Here is a 20,089-nt window from a genome sequence, read left to right on the forward strand (position 1 = left end):
CTGGATATCGAACAAAGCTGGCCCTGGAGAAGGTGTCAAAAGCTGTATGAGATAAAGAGAGGGAGTGCGAGAGAGTAAAGTTTGTATACTCTTTGTGTTTGAGTGTGTGTGTTGTCTCGGTGGAATCAGAAGACTCTTAAAATGTTCCCGTTTGAACCTCCCCAGCCTTCTCTTTCTGCCTGCCTTATATCTTCGGATTTTAAAAAAAATTACAAAGGAGAAAAATCAATAGTTACACGGTAAAAGTGCTCGATATGAAAGGGTAAACTCAGGGCCCTACACTTTCATTTGACCATTTTCCCCTGTGAGGTAGAGGAGGGAAGGGGGAGAGAGCAAGAGAGATGGCGGTTTAATGCTGTGTTTGTGCCCCTGGGCCCCTGTATGCTTTTCAACGTGTCGGGGGCTTCAGTGGAAGTGACCCCTACACAGACATGGACGAAAGAGAGCCGTAACATTTGCAATGACATTTTTGCCATCACCTGTGGGTATGCCAGCATTCTGATCCCAGAGACCTGGGAATATGCATGAGGAGCTCTCAGCTAGCTCACACGGGTGACTCGGGTTTAATTAGAGGCATTATCACACTGAATACCAGTCACATTATGCACCTAATACCCTCTCTGTTAGCCCCGCTGCAAGGCAATGACAGAGATGCACGAGGTATGGCTGAAAGAGTTGTAATTACACTCTTTTTTTCCCCAAATTATGAATTACAGGTCCGTCATTGTGATCATATATGTAAGAAATGAAAAATGATTTTTTGTTGTATTTATCTTAGAAAGTTGAGCATAAACATACAAATATGTGCAGGGAAATATCACATCACATCTGAGATCAAATCTCAAAGAGGCAAAAATTGCACCATGTCGCATGTCATTTTCTGCAAAAAAACTCTGCTTGTCTTTGCATTGATCTTTCTAAGTCAGAAGCTTCAGGATCTAGGCATATTTGGCTAGAAGAGCCAGTGATTGCTGGCAGCAGACTGCTGCTAATGTTTGTGTATTTTAGGAACGAAAAATGTATGGTGGGCATCTGCGAGCAATGCAAGCTCCCTTCAACTCTGAGTGTCTCTTGTTGGGAATCATAGCGCAGGAATTCCTGCATGTTCTGAATATTTTTAGGTGGGAGGCACTTGTGACCCATGCAAAAGGGAACCCCCACTGCCTGGTCCATTCTAACCATGTGAATGGCCTTAATACAATGAACCTGGCTTTTTCTTTTCTTCCCCTACCCTCCCTCTTTCCCTCCCTCCCTCCATCCCTTTCCCCCTCTCTCTCTCTTTATATACAACTCTGTGTGTGTGTTTGGGAAAATGAAGAGTGTGTGAATGTGTGCATAGTGAAAAGGCGGCAAATAGCAGACCCTTAAGGCAGAGGTTTTGCTGGACCAGAAAAGCTGTAGTACAGTCATCTGAGTGTGTGTTTAAATGCTAAGGGAGTATGAGAGAGCAGCACAGGTCACCTGACTCCATCCACGGGAAGAGGCAGAGGTGGACTTGAAATCATCCATGGACCAAATGTGGTGTAAAGCAAAAGCCAATCTGTTTCCACTGCTTGGTCCTATCCATCAGACCACGGGCAATAAAATTTAGTCAGAACACTTCTTAAAATTATTTCAAATGGCAAGCAGCTGTACTGCATGAGTTATGACAGACTGACTAATAACTCTTGCCTTGAATATTAAAATTTGCAGCATAAATGGTCACTAGCATATGTTGTGTTTTGGATGCTGGTGTGCTGGTATCTCTATCAGGGTTCTTAATGGTGAAGTGTGTAAATTCTGTGCCACTAGTGGAGGTAAAGAGTATTGCAAAGATAATGAAAAGTTTCAAACAATCCCCCTGTTTTCAATTGGTCAGACAAACATGGAGATCTCTACCCCAAAAACTAACATCGTTGGTTGAGCCAATGAGCACCCCAAGTCTGATTTGGTTTGAATACAATTTGGTGCCGCTAGTGGAGCAAAAAATTACACACTTCACCTTTAACTAATTTAACCAGCAACCTTTCTTGGTCAACCTGCTTCACCACTTAAGTTTTGGTCATGAACAGCATAGGCTGTGATGGCCCACTGACCAGGGGTGCATTTCCCGAACAACGACGTAACTCGCTGCTGAACCACCATAGTAGGCTACGATGCATCATTAGAGAAACTAACTAGCTAGTCACGAGTGTTTCCCGAAACCCTAGTAACTATGTCAAACATCCATCGTTCGAGCCACATTGGTTCAACGATGTGGAGCTGTCGTTAATGACATTACTCAGGGGGTGGACTAATAACTTCTGCAGAGATCAAATGGATATCAAATTATAACAGCACATTTACATGGACAGAAAGCCGTTTATTGTGAAAAAAAAAAAAAAAAAAAACTGCTTAAGACACGAAATAGACATTTACGTTTATATGCACAAAGAGAGGAAATACCTGGTTCGCTGACGCCCAAATAATTTAATCCAGAGAAGTTAAAACCCTTCACAATCTGAATTTTAATACAAAATATAATATCCCATTTGATGACCAAAAATACTCTGTCATTTTTTAACATGTGTTTTGAGTTAGTGCTTTTCTAATACACTGGGAATTCATCCAGTAGTTTAACATGTAGAAATGAGCATGTAATAGGTGATACTTGTGACTTGGTGCATCACAGTAGCATTGGAATGCCAGATCAAATGTAAGCAATCATTGTGTGAATCATTTCATGCAATGTCATTACTTCATTATCAACTACCAGAATAATGTCATTAATAAATTATGTACTGTAAGTGTGATTATGAATCCTATGTATGGAATGAAATACAAACCTTTATTGTTTTGCAGTGGTGATGACCCACCTTCACATACACTACAACAGTCAAGTAACTAAAGCTGTCTATGTAAAGATGTTCTCAATACACAAGATAATAGCCATGATAATATAAGCCAAACATGACACAAAACACATCCTTTATTTAAATCCTCAGAGACCTTCTCATTTTTCCCAAGCCACAGCATGAAAACTATGAAAAAAAAAAAAAAAAAAAAAAAAACAGCATGAAAGCAGCCTATTTTAAAACCAAAAACCCATTAACAGATGAATACAATAATTTGATAATCAAATTAAGCGGTGCCCTATTAATGTCACAAATCATTGATGAAACACACATTTAGCTAGTTAATTTAGATGATTATTAGCCACCAAGGTGTTTCTATCCATTTCTCAGGTGCATCAGTAGCAGGTGTATTAATGACTCTCCTAAAAAATACAGTATCTATGTGTGTATCAAATGCTCAACAATGGCGACTTTACAAAGAATCCCACAGCTTGAGCACAGAAGGCGACGCAGAAGTCAGGTAGTGTATATAAATGCCTACATAAGGACAAATTTCAACCCACTTGACCCTCTATCTGATGATGACATCATAAGAAAATTCATAAATACAAGGACCAAGATCCTTGAATTGCTACAGGTTGTGAAACCACACCTTCAGAGGGCCACAAGAAGAAACTACGCCATAAGTCCAGCAGTGCAGTTCTTAGCTGCACTGCATTATTGTGCTGTGGGAAGTTTTATGGAGGTGGTTGGTGATGGCTTGTGGCTCAGCAAGTCTTAGTTCAGCAAGGATGTGAAAGCAGTAACATCTTTGCTGTTACAGCTTATGAACACCACACTGACTTTCCCCAAAACTCCTCAAAAAATCCAGTCACAACATGGAAATTTGTTCAACTTCCTGAGGAGGAAGAGGGGGTCATGCTGGTGCTGCTGATGATGAAGATGCTGCTGATACTGATGATGATGATCCACTGAACCCACATCAAGACAGAATGCATCCTGCAGGAGCAGAAGTCAGAGAACATTTAATTCAGAAAATGTTTGGTTACTTTTTTTTTTTTTTTTTTTTTTTTCATTTTTAAATACAGTTTGGTTACTGTGTTTTCTATTATTTCATCTGACTGACATAAATTGTCTTAATAAATATTTTGTGTAATTTCCTACCTTGGTCTATTTTTCCCCCCTGCAAACATTAATTGAAAGACGTATACAAGAAGTATACATTTGTTTTCTATAACAAAGCCTATTGAGAATATTCCATATTCTATTATATTCTACTTCTGTGAACACCTCACAATAAACACAAAACCACTTACACAGACATGTTATCCCAAACAGAAATAAGATATATGGCCATACATGTATATTTCTACAATTATTATTCATTTATTTGGGCATATTGGCAATACAAAATTACACTGATTTGGGAAATTATGTTTTATATACACTGGCGGCCAAAAGTTTGGAATAATATACAGATTTTGCTGTTTCGGAAGGAAATTGGTACTTTAATTCAACAAAGTGGCATTCAACTGATCACAAAGTATAGTCAGGACATTACTGATGTAAAAAAACAGCACCATCACTATTTGAAAAAAGTAATTTTTGATCAAATCTAGACAGGTCTAATTTCCAGCAGCCATCACTCCAACACCTTATCCTTGAGTAATCATGATAAATTGCTAATTTGGTACTAGAAAATCACTTGCCATTATATCAAACACTGCTGAAAGCTATTTGGTTCATTAAATTAAGCTTAACATTGTCTTTGTGTTTGTTTTTGAGTTGCCACATTATGCAATAGACTGGCATGTATTAAGGTCAATATTAGGTCAAAAATGACTAAAAAGAAACAGCTTTCTCTAGAAACTCATCAGTCAATCACTGTTTTGAGGAATGAAGGCTATACAAAAAAACGGATTTCATATAAAGGTTTACACTACAGTCTTCAAAGACAAAGGACAACTGGCTCTAACAAGGACAGAAAGAGATGTGGAAGGCCAGATGTACAACTAAACAAGAGGATAAGTACATCAGAGTCTCTAGTTTGAGAATAGACGCCTCACATGTCCTCAGCTGACAGCTTCATTGAATTCTACCCGCTCAACACCAGTTTCATGTACAACAGTAAAGAGAAGACTCAGGGGTGCAGGCCTTATGGGAAGAATTGCAAAGAAAAAGCCACTTTTGAAACAGAAAACAAAAAGAAAAGGTTAGAGTGGGCAAAGAAACACAGACATTGGACAACAGATAATTGGAAAAGAGTGTTATGGATCTTAACCCCATTGAGCTTTTGTGGGATCAGCTAGACTGTAAGGTGCGTGAGAAGTGCCCGACAAGACAGCCACATCTATAGCAAGAGCTACAGGAAGCGTGGGGTGAAATGTCACCTGAGTATCTGGACAAACTGACAGCTAGAATGCCAAGGATCTGCATAGCTGTCATTGCTGCACACGGAGGATTTTTTGATTTAAGAAGTTCAGATTTGTTTTTTTCAAATTGTAATAGTAATTTTTCACGTTATTAATGTCCTGACTATACATTGTGATCAGTTGAATGCCACTTTGGTGAATAAAAGTACCAATTTCTTTCCATAAGAGCAAAATCTGTACATTATTCCAAACTTTTGGCCGCCAGTGTATATGAAAGTGTAATATTTTGAAATATGTAAATGAATGAATTTTACAATTACATAGCGCTTTTCTGACACTATACTCAAAGTACTGCAAATATGTTGCATATACTGTATTTACAGTACAGATAACTTTTTATATCAGTGAAAACCATTAACATGCATATTGTGTTTTACATATATATCCATATGTGAAATTTCTCCTTGGAAAATGTTGTAACAAAGATATTCGCTTGTAAATAATAAAATAACTCACCTTTTCTACGCAAAAACGAAGCCAATCCTGTGTTACAAATGTCATAAATCTTCGGAGGGTACTTCGAAGGGAGAACAGTTGTGACAGTCACACTGGAAGATCATTTCAAACAGAATTTCCAATAAAAATAACTTTGAACACCACAACTTCAAGCCTATCAAAGCTCTCAGAGTGGATGGTGAAGTCTTTGAAAGCAATAGGGCATAGGGGTGATAAGTCTGAACAGAACACACCCCAGCTGCGGTTAAATCAATGACGTTGACAACACAAACTAACAAGGAACTATGCTTCTAACCACAGGTGAAGAGCTGTAGTTCCAATTACACAACTTTGCGATGATGTTTGCGAATGTTCGTTGGAACTACGGTTTCGGGAAATGCCAAATCGTTGAACTATGTTGGTAACGATGAAACTTCGTTACATAGTTCGCTAACGATGCTTTTGGGAAATGCACCCCAGACCAGCATCAAATTAGCAGGAACCATCCAAGCCTTTTTTTTTTAGCAGAGATAGTGAATGTCAATCTTAATAAAAACTTCAAGCCAAGTCATCGTTTTCATAGCATGTAAATTAACGTTTGACATCGTGACACGAAAATGTGCTTGATGGATCGGAAGTGCCACTCTACTAATTTGTAAACCAGCAGAAAAATGGCTGACACTTTGGAGTTGTGTACGAAAAAGGCAAGAGGAACAGGTAGTGCCCTTTTTGAGTAATCAGATCATAACAGATTAGCCTACATCTTTCTGATAATGTCAGAAAGCGCCTTGAGTAAGTCAGAGAGAGAGAGAGAGAGAGAGAGAGAGAGGGTGGTGGAATAGAGAAAGACAGCTAGAGAGATTGAAAGAGCAGCAGACAAGATAATGGGAAAGAAGGGCTGAGCCAATCTGAAGAGCTGGCTGACAAAGGCATGATGAGGAGCTAACCTGTTTTTAGCAGCAGCAAGGCAGCTAGAGCGTCACAAGCTGATCTCACGTGTGGATGTGTGTGTGCGTACGTGGGGGTCATAAAAAATTCGCTCCCTGGTTAGCCGCAGGGCAACCTCCTCAGCCTCTGGCCTGCTCCAGTCACTGGCTTGCTCTCTAATTGCTGCATAGACTCCACCACACATGGTCAGATGAGATGACATTTTCCCTCTCTGTCAGTGCCGAACTGGACCGCACAACTGCCCCCCCTCCCTTCCGCACTAGTTGCTAAGACGCTGTCATAACCCATTAGCAGTTGGCCAAAGTTCGCCCGTGGCATTTCCTCATGGCATCAGCGAAAAGGTGCATAAATCTGCCAGTGGAGACTGCTGCTGGACTAATGAGGCTGTGAGCTTGTTTATGGACTAGCATCATTTTTATGATTATTTCCACCTTTTCAGACATCATTCACCTTTATTTGACGCGGGAAGAGTGCGAAGGCTCGGCAACGGGATGACATTTTGACACAAACGTGTTGGACAGATGTCGCCATATGAAAGCGCTGGCACTCCAATGCTAAATTAGCCCCAGACTCTACTAAGAAGAACTGGTATCAAAATGTGTCAAAAATGGAAATATCCAAAAAATTATCAAATAAAAAAATGACACTGATAAACAGCAATAATAATGCCATACTACCTGACAGAAATCACTGAAATGGCTGTCCTGAGAAATCACACCTGTGACAGCCCTAGACTCAGCAAAATAGAGTAAAGCCGGGCATACATGGTGCGAATTCTGATACTCGGGAGGTTGTGAGCCCCTGCACACGTTACGAGTCAGTTTATCTGATAATCGTACAGATGCAGTGGTACAAGACACAACTTAATGACCTGGTGAATTCCGAAGCTATCGCACAAATTTTTGCACTTTTTATTGTGTCACATTTTTGCGTGTTGACAGCAGACATGCTGAATAAAGATTGTTTTCTAGCGCAACCCGTATGGCGAATTTTTTTGTTTGAAGAGCAGAGAACAGCATGGCTTTCTGTAGAATCCTTCCCAATGATGTGGTCGTGAATAAAATAGGAAAAACACAGTTTTAGCACAACCATTTTCTCCAAATGTGTAAAACCTTCATGAACACTCAGTTTTCATTGGTCTTGTGAGTTGTAGCACCTTCTACTGATTGTTCAACTTCAGGTAGATTGCCAAATCGGCTCGTTCAACTGCACACACCTCACGAATTCAAGCCGACAGCACCCACATTTTTTAGACAGTTTTAAAAAATGATCGGGAGGTCGTGAGCTGCTCGTAAGCCGCTCGGTTCTGCTCATACGATGTGAGCCGCGACCACATGAGCACCAACGTTTTCCACGCGGTTTCTCCCGACTGGAAAAAAAATGGTCGGAAGCTCACACAACAGCCAAAAATCGCACCGTGCTCACCCACCTTAAGGGAAGCAGCACACTTTTTTAGCAAGAAATCTAGCCAATCAAAAGTACTCTCTGCCTATGAGTCATTTTGTGCATTCGGATATGCTGATGTCTTTGGAGGGCAGGGTTTTGGAGAGATTGCATGTGGTTGAGCAAAATGGCAAACGTTAGCAAAATAGCTAAAATCGCTACAAATTGCTAAAATCACTCACAACAACTTTAAATTTGTTGTTTCAAATGTAATAATTTGTTTTTTTTTGTAGCATATAAATGAACATTTGACATGACACAGCATGATTTTTAGGATTATTAACACTTTAGACTTGCCATCATCATTTGTATTTATTTGGAGCAGAAAAAGAGGGTGAAGGCTTGGCAAAAAGCTGACATTTTTTCACAAACGCAGCATACAGAGGCTGTCATATGAAGGTGAATGGATATAAAATGTGATCAAAACTGGAAATCAAAATAAATAAGTGAAAAATTATTATTATTTATTTATTTATTAATAAATGACAGCTAAAATCATGGTATACCTCCTGGCAGATATCACGGAAATAGGTGTCCTGAAAAATCACACCTGTGACAGTCCTACCTCAGCAAAAAATCTGACATCTTCGGATAGTGGGTTTTTGCAGAGATGGAACGCGGTTGAAGTTAGCAGAATGGCTGAAATCACCTACAGCACCTTTAAAAAGTCACTTCAAGTCATGATATCCGCAGCATGTAATAAACGTTTAACATAGTTTGACATTTTATTATGATTTCAACCTCTTCAGATTCACCTCCATCATGTCTTTTTTTTTTTTTGCAGAAAGAGCATGAAAGCTTGGCAACAGGCTGACTTATTTTTTTGACGAGAGAGTACATGATTGAAGTTAGCAAAATGGCAGAAGTTAGCAAAATGGCTAGAAAAATGGTAGATTTAAATCTCAAAATAGTCATTTTATTTTTGTAGCATGTAATGAACATTTGGCATCGTTTGACATTTTAAGATTATTATGACCTCTTAAGACTCCCCACCACCATTCATTTTTATTTGCCACAGAAATAGTGCAACAGTGGGCTGACATTTCTGTACAAGCATGCAATACAGACTCTGCCACATGCCTGTGCTGACAAAGAGGTTAAATGAGCCCCAGACTCTTCTAAGTAAATCGGTATCAAATTGCGTGAAAATGGAAATACCAATAAAATTGACAGCTTTCGTTTTTTCCCCCCTAGTTTGCCTTGAAGGTCCTGGCCTTCAAAGGTCAGTTTTAGGGATAAATATTGGGGATAGGAGGTTAAATAGTTCAAAATGGCTTGAGGAGGTGGAAGACAAAAGCTCTAGGGAGCGCACACGCAACAGTTACCTCAGACATCACTCAAATGCCCCCTGCCCTCTTTCAATCTCTCGTTCTACCCTCCTTCCTCCCTCTGACCTGCTATCCAGTGTTTGCTCCTGTTTTGCTAACTCGCATGGGACAAGCCCTGAGTTTATTATTTTAGGCTCTGCTGAACACGGACCGGTCTTTACACCGGATTTGGAGCATTTGCTTCTAATGAAAATGGTGTCTTAGATTACAAACCAGTGGTGCCACTGCCTTCCCATGTGGGAGCCGGGAAGTTCTATTTGCCTAAAAACAGTAGGAAGACACACTGCTCTTTAAGCCAAGACTGTTTTTGGCATTAGCTAATGATGTAATCGAAACTCACCTTTGACGTCTTATAGTGTGTATGTTTTCTTTTTTGTGTCTGTGTGTTGGGGGAGGGTGAGTCAGCTTCAGCTCTGGTCAGTTTCACAGTAAGTGAGTGACTGAGAGAAAGTGTCCTTGTGTAAAAGGCAAAGCCATTGTATCTACATAAGTCTTCACTTAAAACGTCTCAGTCTTTTCTCTGGCTTCTCTCCTAGGCGGAGAGGGTTGACGGAGTGTTTTATATGGAATGTAGAAAGTCTTCACTCTCCTAATGGCGTATATAATTCAGGTGCCCGCAAGGCATGCTTTCAGGAATTCTTTTGCCTGAGGTAATGGGGAGCAAAGACTCTTTTAGACCCCTTGATTATTCTATTGATGCACGGAGCTGGAGAAAAAAGATATCTCCAACTGGATTACTGCAGACATTTCCATTAATTATCAATGAAACAGGTGCCTTACGTCGCCGGCTGAAAGCTACGAGTTAACCCACCTTAATCTCTCGGTACGAATACTGACAGGGCTTTTGCAAGTGCTTTATATGTAATCAATAAGTTACTCTCTCCTTTCCTGTGCCTTCGCCATTGAAAACACAGCAATGTGTGGTTGTTTACCTTGCTTGAGTTTCTTGTATGGTTTACTATCTGAATCGCGGATTCCTAATAACAATTATGAAAAAGTCTTCTAAATGGTATATTTGGGCTCTCATTGATGGAAAATGAGTACGATAATTGGGGATCAAAATAAAATTAGCGCACACAAGCAAACATGAAGCTGAATAGGCGACATAAGCCATCTCTTCTATGTTGGTAAGTTGAACTGTCCATAATGAAGCCTTATCGAGCACCCACAGGTTGCTTCAAGCACCCATGCAGCATTGTTATTAAAATGCAGCACTTTGAAAAGCTGCTGTTTTGTGCAGGAGCCATATTCACCCCCCTCTTTCTTCTTTTTCATAGTGTGTAACTCCCCCACCTGAGGTAAAAAGGCACCGGGGCGAGCTTCAATCAATATTTCCCTGGGATAATGAAGACTAAATCTCTCTGTCATTCTCAATTCTTTGGTGACTCACTGTGTTGGAAGGCAGGGGGGAAATGCGACCTTACAAGTCCATTGTGCTCTCGTTCACTCTCTCGGAGCGTTGTGTGGGGGATGAGAAAGGGGGGTTATTTATAAAAGTATTAAAAATGAATGCATTCAGATGTGATGCTTCAAAGCTGTACTGAAGCTCTATTGTTGCCAGCTTACCCATTGCTTAGTTTAAAAAAAAGTGCTGCATAGTGACCTGGAACTGGCTCCCCTGACACCTGGTGTGTTCTCACAGGTGATGGTTTGGACAACAGTGTGGCATCACCCAGCACAGGAGATGAGGACGACCCTGACAAAGAGAAGAAAAGGAATAAAAAACGTGGTATCTTCCCCAAAGTGGCGACCAACATCATGAGGGCATGGCTCTTCCAGCACTTGACGGTGAGTCCAGAAAAAAAGAACATTTCCTCTCTCTGCCTCTTTCTTTAAGTCTTCCACAGCCAATAGTCCGCGCTGCACTTCAAAGCAACCGAAATGGTCAAATATAGTGCTGATTCTACACACATGCTCGCCCACACACACACATACACTTTATCTCCCCAAGCCTTAATCACACGCACTCAATAAGTTTTAAGCCAAGAAAAAAACAAACAAAAAAAAAACAGCCTCTAGCCAAAGATGGCAGAGATAGGTGTAACAGAAGTAAGCCGCTGTTTTCCATTCTTTTCTGCTGTTATTTGTAGAGAGTTTTGGAATTCTCTCTAAAATGTGTGTCAGTGGATTATTCCAATCAACAATGACTGTACAGCTCAAAATGACATGAAAAAGGGCATCATGAGACATGCAGAGGCCCCAAAAAAGTATTTGGACACTAAAGCCACACTGAAAAATTGCATTAGATAACAAAATGTCAAATTGAATTTTATTGTGAAGAAATATATTAAAAGCACACTTTTTAAGCAAAACATTTCACAGTGTTCTTCCAAGAATACTTTTTTGTTTCAAGTTTGTTGGGTTTAAAATGAGAAAACAATAGATACTGTTCAAAATGAAGACAAAAGTCAAAATGTTTGCCTAAAATTCACCAGTTTGTTTTAAGTAATTGCAAATATCAGAAAAGTCAAGTTAGTTCAGAGAGAAGCTCTTAAATATGTGTTTTGTTATCTAATGCAGTGACATTCATACATTATTAAGTGTGGCTTAAGTGTCTAAATGTGGGGCCACTGTACGTCTAGGTTACACGGATTGGAACAGAACTGGGTTAGCTTGTTAGTGGAATGAGCATGTGTTTGGGGGGGGGCTGGTGGTTAGCTCTATTGCTGTGGCTGTCCACACCTGCTATAGAGAAGTGATAGAGCAGTATGTGCCATTGATGTGGTCGACTCTTCCTCCTGCTTTGATGGATTTCACTTCCTCTATTGCATTCACCACAAAGTAATCAGAGTGCTGTCAAGACACCACTTATCTCCATATATCTACCCTCCTCACAGACTTAAAACACTCTCTCACACATACAGTACACACTCTGAGCATTACTGCACAACACAATAATGTCTCTTAATTAGACAGCAAAATGTTTACATAGGTTTCTTTGCGATGAACACATTACTTAAGGCTTCACTCTGTACATGTTTCACTTTATGATTGTGGGCTGAAGTAGCTATTAGGGCCAGCGGTGTGTGTTTTTTAGGTGTTGAAAGGAAATGTGTTTCTAACCAAACTGGAGTCAAAAGGGAGCCCATTTGATCAGTGCCAAAAGCCTCCACATGGCCACCGCCCACCCCCCCCACCCATTCCCACATCTGTGGCACAGAAACTATGCCTGAGCCCCCTGAACCTTTACCTGCCCCAAGCATGCCCCCAACACACACACACCCTTAAACCCCCACCAGCTATCATATTTAGGGGCCCCAGGAGAAAGGAGTGTGAAAAGAAAGCCATTTGCCAGTTCACACACGTGCACACACACATATACACAAACACAAACAACAGTGTGGAATACCCACAAGAAGCTTTCCTGTTTGTCCTGGCTGACTCATATGGTGGACAGCCTTGTATCATTGAGGGCTTGCTCTGTCTTCAAGAGTGTGTGTGTGTGTGTGTGTGTGTGTGTGTGTGTGTGTGTGTGTGTGTGTGTGTTGGGGGACAATTTTTTAAAATAAATAAATAAAAATCCTCTTGGGAGAATGTGAAAGATACAGTATATACAGGATTCTAAACAAAGAATTTGTTTTTTTTTTTATTTAGGGTTAGGGTTAGTATGAAGTAATTAGTGGTGCGGGTTAAAACGTGACTCACTATTACAATTGCTCACACTTAAATTTATTATATTTTGTCATGACATGAATGATATAAATAGGGATGTGCCGAAGCCGAATACCTTATTCAGAAAGGCACAAATAATGACTTCAAAACGAATAATGGATTTATCCGAATAATCGAAACAATATTCGTTTGACTGATTATCCAAGAAGCACAAGGATAAAGCAACATTTTAAATAAACATATCCAAATTTACAACAAAATGATGAGTCTGTGAAGTCAATATTAGTAGCCTACTAAAGTGAAAAAACGTTTGAATGAAAATGTGCATGGTGTGATTTCAGATTGGATGGGCGCGGTCTCGACTCCGTTTGCGGTCTCTGTTAATTGTGTGCGTCTGGATCTTGTCAAGTGTAACATTAACTAAGACACTACATCATATAGGCTACATTTTCCACTCCTTAATATATCTATATTAATGTATCACACAATTCACACATAATGATTTCCATGTATTCATTTATAAACCAACCCAAGCGAAATGTTAAATTCCTGACCTGAAGTGATGATTTCACAGCGGAGCTCGTCTTTTCACCTCTAAATGTTGACCACATTTATTTTCACATCACCGATTAAGGTAAGTATCTGGTTAAGACTTTATTTCAAAAAAGATTAAATGCTCCATAAAGTGTATCTATTCAGAATATTCCCGCTCATGTGATACAAAGAAACTAAAATATGTGCAATCTTTTTTCCCCTCCCTTTAAACTATACTAAATTTGAAAATGTTAATGTAACATTATTATTATTATTATTATTATTATTGTTATTATTATTATTATTTAGCTAATTCTGTACATGTAATTAAACTAAATAATTATGTCCTCCACATTATGTTAAAATATGTGTGCACAAATCAGCCTCGAGTGTAAAATTCCTGATATATTTATGGGACTTTCACCTATTTGTAGGCTATATTGATTTCTTTTAATGTTTGTATTTAATGTTCGCTGCAAAATGTGTGCTTGACATTTCACAATTGCTTGACACCTCATGCCTCAGTTAACAACGTATTCTACAGTTCATGAGCATACATATTCAGCTTCATCTGGTAAGAAAAATAAAATAATAATATAATGAAATAATAATAGCACAATAATAATAATAACACTCATCGTAATAATAATTTGTATTATTTTTATTAGGCAATTATTATGAATAGGCACATACAAGGCATATTTTATTTATAGAAACTATACATGTAATAGAGCTACATTTTAAAAATGGGTGTTTCATTTAGTTTCCAGTTTAAGCCCCACCCACATTCAGTTCTGTCTGAATACAGAGACAGATACAGATAATTTTGTGATAGTAACAGATACAGATACAAATACAGATAATGGCTGCACTGCACACCCCTAGATATAAATCATGCAGCTTGTTGAGGAGAGGTGGGCTAGAACTTTTCTTAGCAGTCCAACTTATGGTTTTTGAGCGGTAAATGATACAACAGGTGAAAAAGAACATTGGCTGGACGTTGGCGATTCTTTGTGCTGTTGATTTGTAGTAGGCATTCCTACTCAACTGCAGTATCCAACTGTATCCAGTGGCAGATAGCTGTCTTCACTCCCATTGCTAGTTGCCAGAATGTGTCACTGTTTATTTGCATAAAGTAGAACTCTGATCAACTTTGCCACTTATGGTTGCTGCAAATCGCTGTTCATGTGTATGCCCCTTAATTCTGGAGAGCGAAACAAAGCACATAATATAAAAAAAAGGGAAGAGAAAGAGAAAGAGCCCAGTCCCATAGAATAGAGTTTCTAAGTGTCTGAGGAGAAAGAGAGAGAGAGATAAACTTAGAAACAGGCAGAGAGAGAGAGAGAGAGAGAGAGAGAGAGAGAGAGAGAGAGAGAGAGAGAGAGAGTGAAAGGAAGACTTACTTTGACCATTTTGAAAAATATAAAAAATAAAAACAGCTTAAACCAGCCTAAATGAGGTTTTTTTGGTTTTAGCTGGTTTCCACTGGTAAGGCTGGTATGGTCTGATAATTTTAGAGGGATTTGAGACTTGAAAGACCAGCTAAACCAGCTAAAACCAACAAACCACCGCTGGTTTAAGCTGTTTTTTTTTTTGTGTTTTTTTTTTTCAGGCGATACAGGGGTTGACAGTCTTTATCAGAAGCATAAATTAAATGACATTTACACTTTATTATAAATAGATTTTCACTGTGCTCCTTGCACCAAACTTTGGACATTAGACTCATTTCACTTCCTGTGAAAAGTGCCTCACACTGACAGATCAGCATTTGTGTAGGAAACAAAACAACATGCAGCATGCGAGGTACGGATGACTGACCGTACGGACAATGCAGTCACTTTGCCTTCCTTCTCCAAACGGCTTGTACTTAAAGGACTTTGGAAAGTCTCAACCAGGCCTACATGGAAGCTAGAAAGACTGAGAGAGTTTATGAGAGAGGTAGCTGTGGAACATCTGATATCTGTTTTCCTCTGAATCGATGTGTTAAGGAACAGGACTCATGTCTGGCCCTTGGGGATAAAGACGGCAGCAATTAGCAAGCGCCACAAACACAGACATCAATGACAGCTTTCTGTCTTATAAATATAGAAATATAGATTACATATATGCCCTGCAGTTTATAGCTCAACCGCAGCAAGAATGTGCTCTTTTCGAGTCACATGAATCAACCAGTGAAGCCATTGTGCTGAGACGGAAGTGTGAGGTGGGTGGCAATACGAGATTATTCTGACAAGCTGTTCTGTGGAGGAGAGGAGGACAGGAAAACAATGAGTGGAATGGAGAGAGATACAGAGGAGACTGTGTATGTGTTACGGTGTAGCTACACCATGAAGCCACTCTTTAATCAGTTGTTTTCAGTCCCTGGTTATTAGCCGCCTTGCAAAGCGAGTAGAAGAGGGCGGTTTGCTGGTCTGAAAATAGTGAAAAGAAAGCAAGAGAGAGATGCTAGCTAATTACTCACCACTCACAAGCATTTTAACATGCTGTAAAGCTGGCGCGAACACATTCCAATAAACTTTGTGGCAAAGAAAAAAACACACAAGAGGCCCTAAACTTCTGTTATTTTTCCTGCTTTAACTGTTGTTTGTTGTTTTATTTTATCAGAACAAAGATCGTGTAATTGTGCCAGGCATCCTGGAGAGGAATGCTTGGTGCACTAGGCCACTTTCCTGTTCCTGCGGGCGTGAAATTAGACTCTTTTGCACTTGCCCAACCGCCACCCCCCCCCCCCCCCCCCCATTCCTTGTTCCCTCCAGATTTTCACATTTTATCTTACAAACAGTATTTTCTTGTTTAATTTAACAAGAAATGAGTAAAAAATGGAAGCCATTGCCCCAAATCCTGCTGTGCTTATGTTTTTGCACTCAGCTCCCCAGTGAAAGGGCAATTTGCAAAATTATGTGATAGAGTAATTAGATGAAAGCCAGGCTTCAGATTGTTGCTATGCAGCCGTGGTGAGGCCTGATCCTGGAACAGCTGAATATCAGGCTGGCACGCCTGGCTCTGGGCTTTATCCTGTTTGTACACAGAACTGAAGAGCGGGAGGGAGCCTCCATCACAGCTCGTAAAAAGCAAACCACAGCGCAATGTGCAATCAGCCTTTTTTCTCCCCCAATTTTATGTGCTGCTTGTGTTCGAAATGAAACTGGAAGGCATAATCGCTTTTAATGCAATTAGGCTCCAATTTAGCACCCTCTTCACACACATGTAACAATTCTGGTGGAGGTAACATTCTTTTTTTTTTGTTGCTTTCTTGCTGGGAGCACGTTTTGCAAACCTCAACTGTGCTGCATCTTGAGCAGAACCAGGTGTGAAAAACACTATAACTCATTTCTGCACTTGATGGGCTGAATCGCAGAGGTCCCAGAGCTGGTTGGACCAGCAGGGTTGTGTCCTTTTCTGGGAGTTGGGCTGAATTTGTTGCCCCATAGTTGGAGGTTGGAGGCGGGGGGAGCGAGTCGGGTTTGAGTTGGCCTGTTGATGATTTCCTGGGCAAAATTACAGATGTTCAGCATATGACCTCCTCAAGAAGTAGTGCTTGTAAAGCACAGAGTGTTTTTCAAGAGGCTGGACTTCTCAGTTGTACTTTAAAACAACACTGGCAAGAAGTCATACATTTGGCAGAGATCAGTGAATTTTCCATTTCCATGTCCATTTTAATTCACTCTTTAAGTCAGTTTTAATTTACTCTTAAGCATCTTCCACATTAACATAAAACTGAGCACATGTGCAGGGCCCCATCTCACCGTGAGGATGCCAGTGTGTGCACGCATGGAGATTTGAGGCCCCCTCCCCAAGAAGAGGTGAGCTCTATGTTTTAAAGACAGCGGTGATGAATCATTATTCACATCATGTGTGCTACATCCACCACTGTCAATATGACGCTTATTAATTATGCATCTCTTCTTGTTCTCCTGCCTAACTCCCGTCGTGAGCCTGGCTGAAGGACGGTCCTAAGAGGTGGGGCAACAATTACGAGAGGGAGGGTGGGTTGTTCCACCACATCACATTTTTCTAAATGTACCCTTACAAAAAAGTGGTGATACTATGGTACAGCAATGTATCAAATTAATATACCAAGCTACTTTGAAATAAACCATGGTACTTGATGTCTACCATATCCATACCATGGCTTCACATTGTACCCGAAGGTACATTTCTGTTGTTCTCTAGACACTTAAACACCCTCAGAATGCCCTTTCCACAAAGAATTACAATGTCCATTTTGTTTTGCCTTAAAACATGGTTGCCATTATTGCAAGTGAGGCTCCTGCCTGGCTCCTCTTTGTCAGAGAGAGTGATGTCCTCGTAAACAAAGTTTAGGCATGGTAGAAGTTAGCCGAGAACCCACTCTGAATGGCCTTGTCAAAAAAGCCACCCCAGCCTTTAGAGATCAGAGGTCAACCAGGCCTCAAATTCCATTAGTATGTGGTTGTTTATTGCCAAAGCCCTGGGATGTCAGCGCACTGGTCACCCAAGGCAACCCCAGCATGGCACTTCGCCTTCGACTTGGTGGGGAGCCCTACTCTGAATCTCTCACCTTTATCAATCAAGGCCAAACCTCAAGAGAGTCGTGCACATACTCAAATCAAATAACCGCAGCCAGCCTCTATGAAGAAACTGGAGCTCTGTGTGTATATATTTTCTTTCCAGTCTTTCATTTAGTTGTTAATTTATAAGGAGAGCAGAAAGTCCATGAAGATTAATATTTGCAAATTGAATTTAGCAGCCTATGGTCTCTGGTTATTTCTTAATTTCATCTAAGTAGCAATACTGGAGGCGCCACAAAATTGAAAAAGCTTCAAGGAATTCTTCAGACAGTGAGGATCAAGCACTCTAACTGTGGGTCTTTAAAAAATTAGATTATGTCCCTTGTGCGCTTTTGAAATGTGTCTTTGCTGTTTTACTGTGTTCCTTGCAGTCGACTGGATCTCTACCTTTAGCTGTTGTAGCTTTTTTTGGTCTCTCTAGTGTTTTTGTTTCAGAGAGAGGATACATGTTTGTGAAGCAATGACTTGATGCTTTATATAAAGGTAGGTGTCAAAGAAGAGGCAGCTGAGTCAATCTCAGGGTTATGGCTGCCCATAGAGGCAGGATGCGCCCCCCTTGCTCCCACATATTGTAATGAAAACATCATCAATTACCCCACTGACAGGCCCCTGGGATGTGGGGCAGGCAACTCTTTTGGGCTGGTCTTTGTGGATAGACAGGCCCCCCTGCACCCCCACCTCTCACCCCAGAGAGGGAAAGAGAGAAAGGGTGGAAAAAGACTATATATCCATCATTGGCAAGGCTTCGAGGGTGACAGCGTAAAAGGCATTGGTGTGTCGTGGGCAGAATGGATTGAATTGGCAGACTCCACATGGTGCAAGGAGAGGTGGAAGGACACTGCTCTGTCACCACTGATGCGGCCTTTCACAGGCCATCTGTGCCCTGATTGATGAACGCCACATCAGTGGGCCTTTTTCTACCCAAGCCCACCATGGAGTCCCCAACGTCAGCTGCATATTTTGCATTGAACGCATCAGGCATCTGAACAAAAAAGAACAGTGTTTAATCGACACCACTCTCTCGTTCTGCATCTCAACACACTGGGTTTGCTGCCTTCCTCTGTAATGTCCCTGAAGGGCAGTTAAGTTTTACTTCATATAACCTCTGAACTGTTTGAAAATGACTGGTCCAGATGAGAGCTGTCCCTCAATCTTACATTCCCATCCATCGATCTTGCTGCTCCCAAGAACCTGACAACTTTATAATGCCCTCAGGGTCAGCCACTCTGCCATGGTGTCGGAGAAGATTGTATTCATGTACTGTAGTTTCCACAGGTGGGCCTCACTGAATTCCACCGTCCTGCTTGTTAACATGCTTTGTTATTATATGCAGTTTCATTACGTTGTCTTTTAGGAAAGGTTATACACTGGTCAACTATATCATAACAGTATTGTATTTCATTATCAACCACTTGTGATGATTTAGCAGGGGCAGCAAGGGGCTCCTGAGAGTCAGTTCATCCTAGCCCAGTCTCTTGTCTACATACCAGCCATGGCCTTAACATGTGAAACCGTTCTGGCTAATGCTTATCAACCAGTTTTAATGTCTGTGTAATTCTACCTAAGATGTTCTGTCAGCATTAACTCCTCAGGATGTTCCTGAAGGAAGCTAGGTCCTCAGGTGTGGTGCAAGGTTCTCCAATATTCACCACCTGCCGAATAGTCTGTCTGTCACAGTTATTCAGTGGCCTACTGTGGAAATAGCGAGAGAGAAAAATCCTGAAGTTTGGATTAAATAAGTCTCCACTAGGGAGGAAAGTGTCCCTTGAAATGATTCAGCATTGATGACCATAGCAGTTTCAGGGCCGTTATTATTGGAATGGGTTTATGGGGCATTTGGGAAGGGTGTTAATCACAGATTATGATTGGTGCTTCAACCACCCAACTGCCAGGGGAGGGAAAGGCAGATGATACAACCTAAGGTAACATGAGGACAGTGGAAACAACAAGATTGGGACGTCCACTTAAGACTACGTTTGTGGCAATTGGTAGCT

The 20,089-nt window shown here is 40.6% G+C and overlaps 1 protein-coding gene across 2 annotated transcripts in view; it reads left to right on the plus strand.

Moving 5' to 3' along the window:
- LOC127413952 (homeobox protein Meis1-like) overlaps nt 1–20,089 on the plus strand; it is a 79,707-nt gene that overhangs the window by 25,779 nt on the left and 33,839 nt on the right. For both annotated transcript variants that reach the window (XM_051651533.1, XM_051651534.1), the window contains exon 8: nt 11,042–11,187. In XM_051651533.1, the coding sequence (XP_051507493.1) occupies nt 11,042–11,187 (146 nt within the window). The remainder of the gene's footprint in view (nt 1–11,041; nt 11,188–20,089) is intronic.

The sequence above is a fragment of the Myxocyprinus asiaticus genome, chromosome 23 (genome assembly GCF_019703515.2).
Source record: "Myxocyprinus asiaticus isolate MX2 ecotype Aquarium Trade chromosome 23, UBuf_Myxa_2, whole genome shotgun sequence".
Classification (NCBI taxonomy): domain Eukaryota; kingdom Metazoa; phylum Chordata; class Actinopteri; order Cypriniformes; family Catostomidae; genus Myxocyprinus; species Myxocyprinus asiaticus.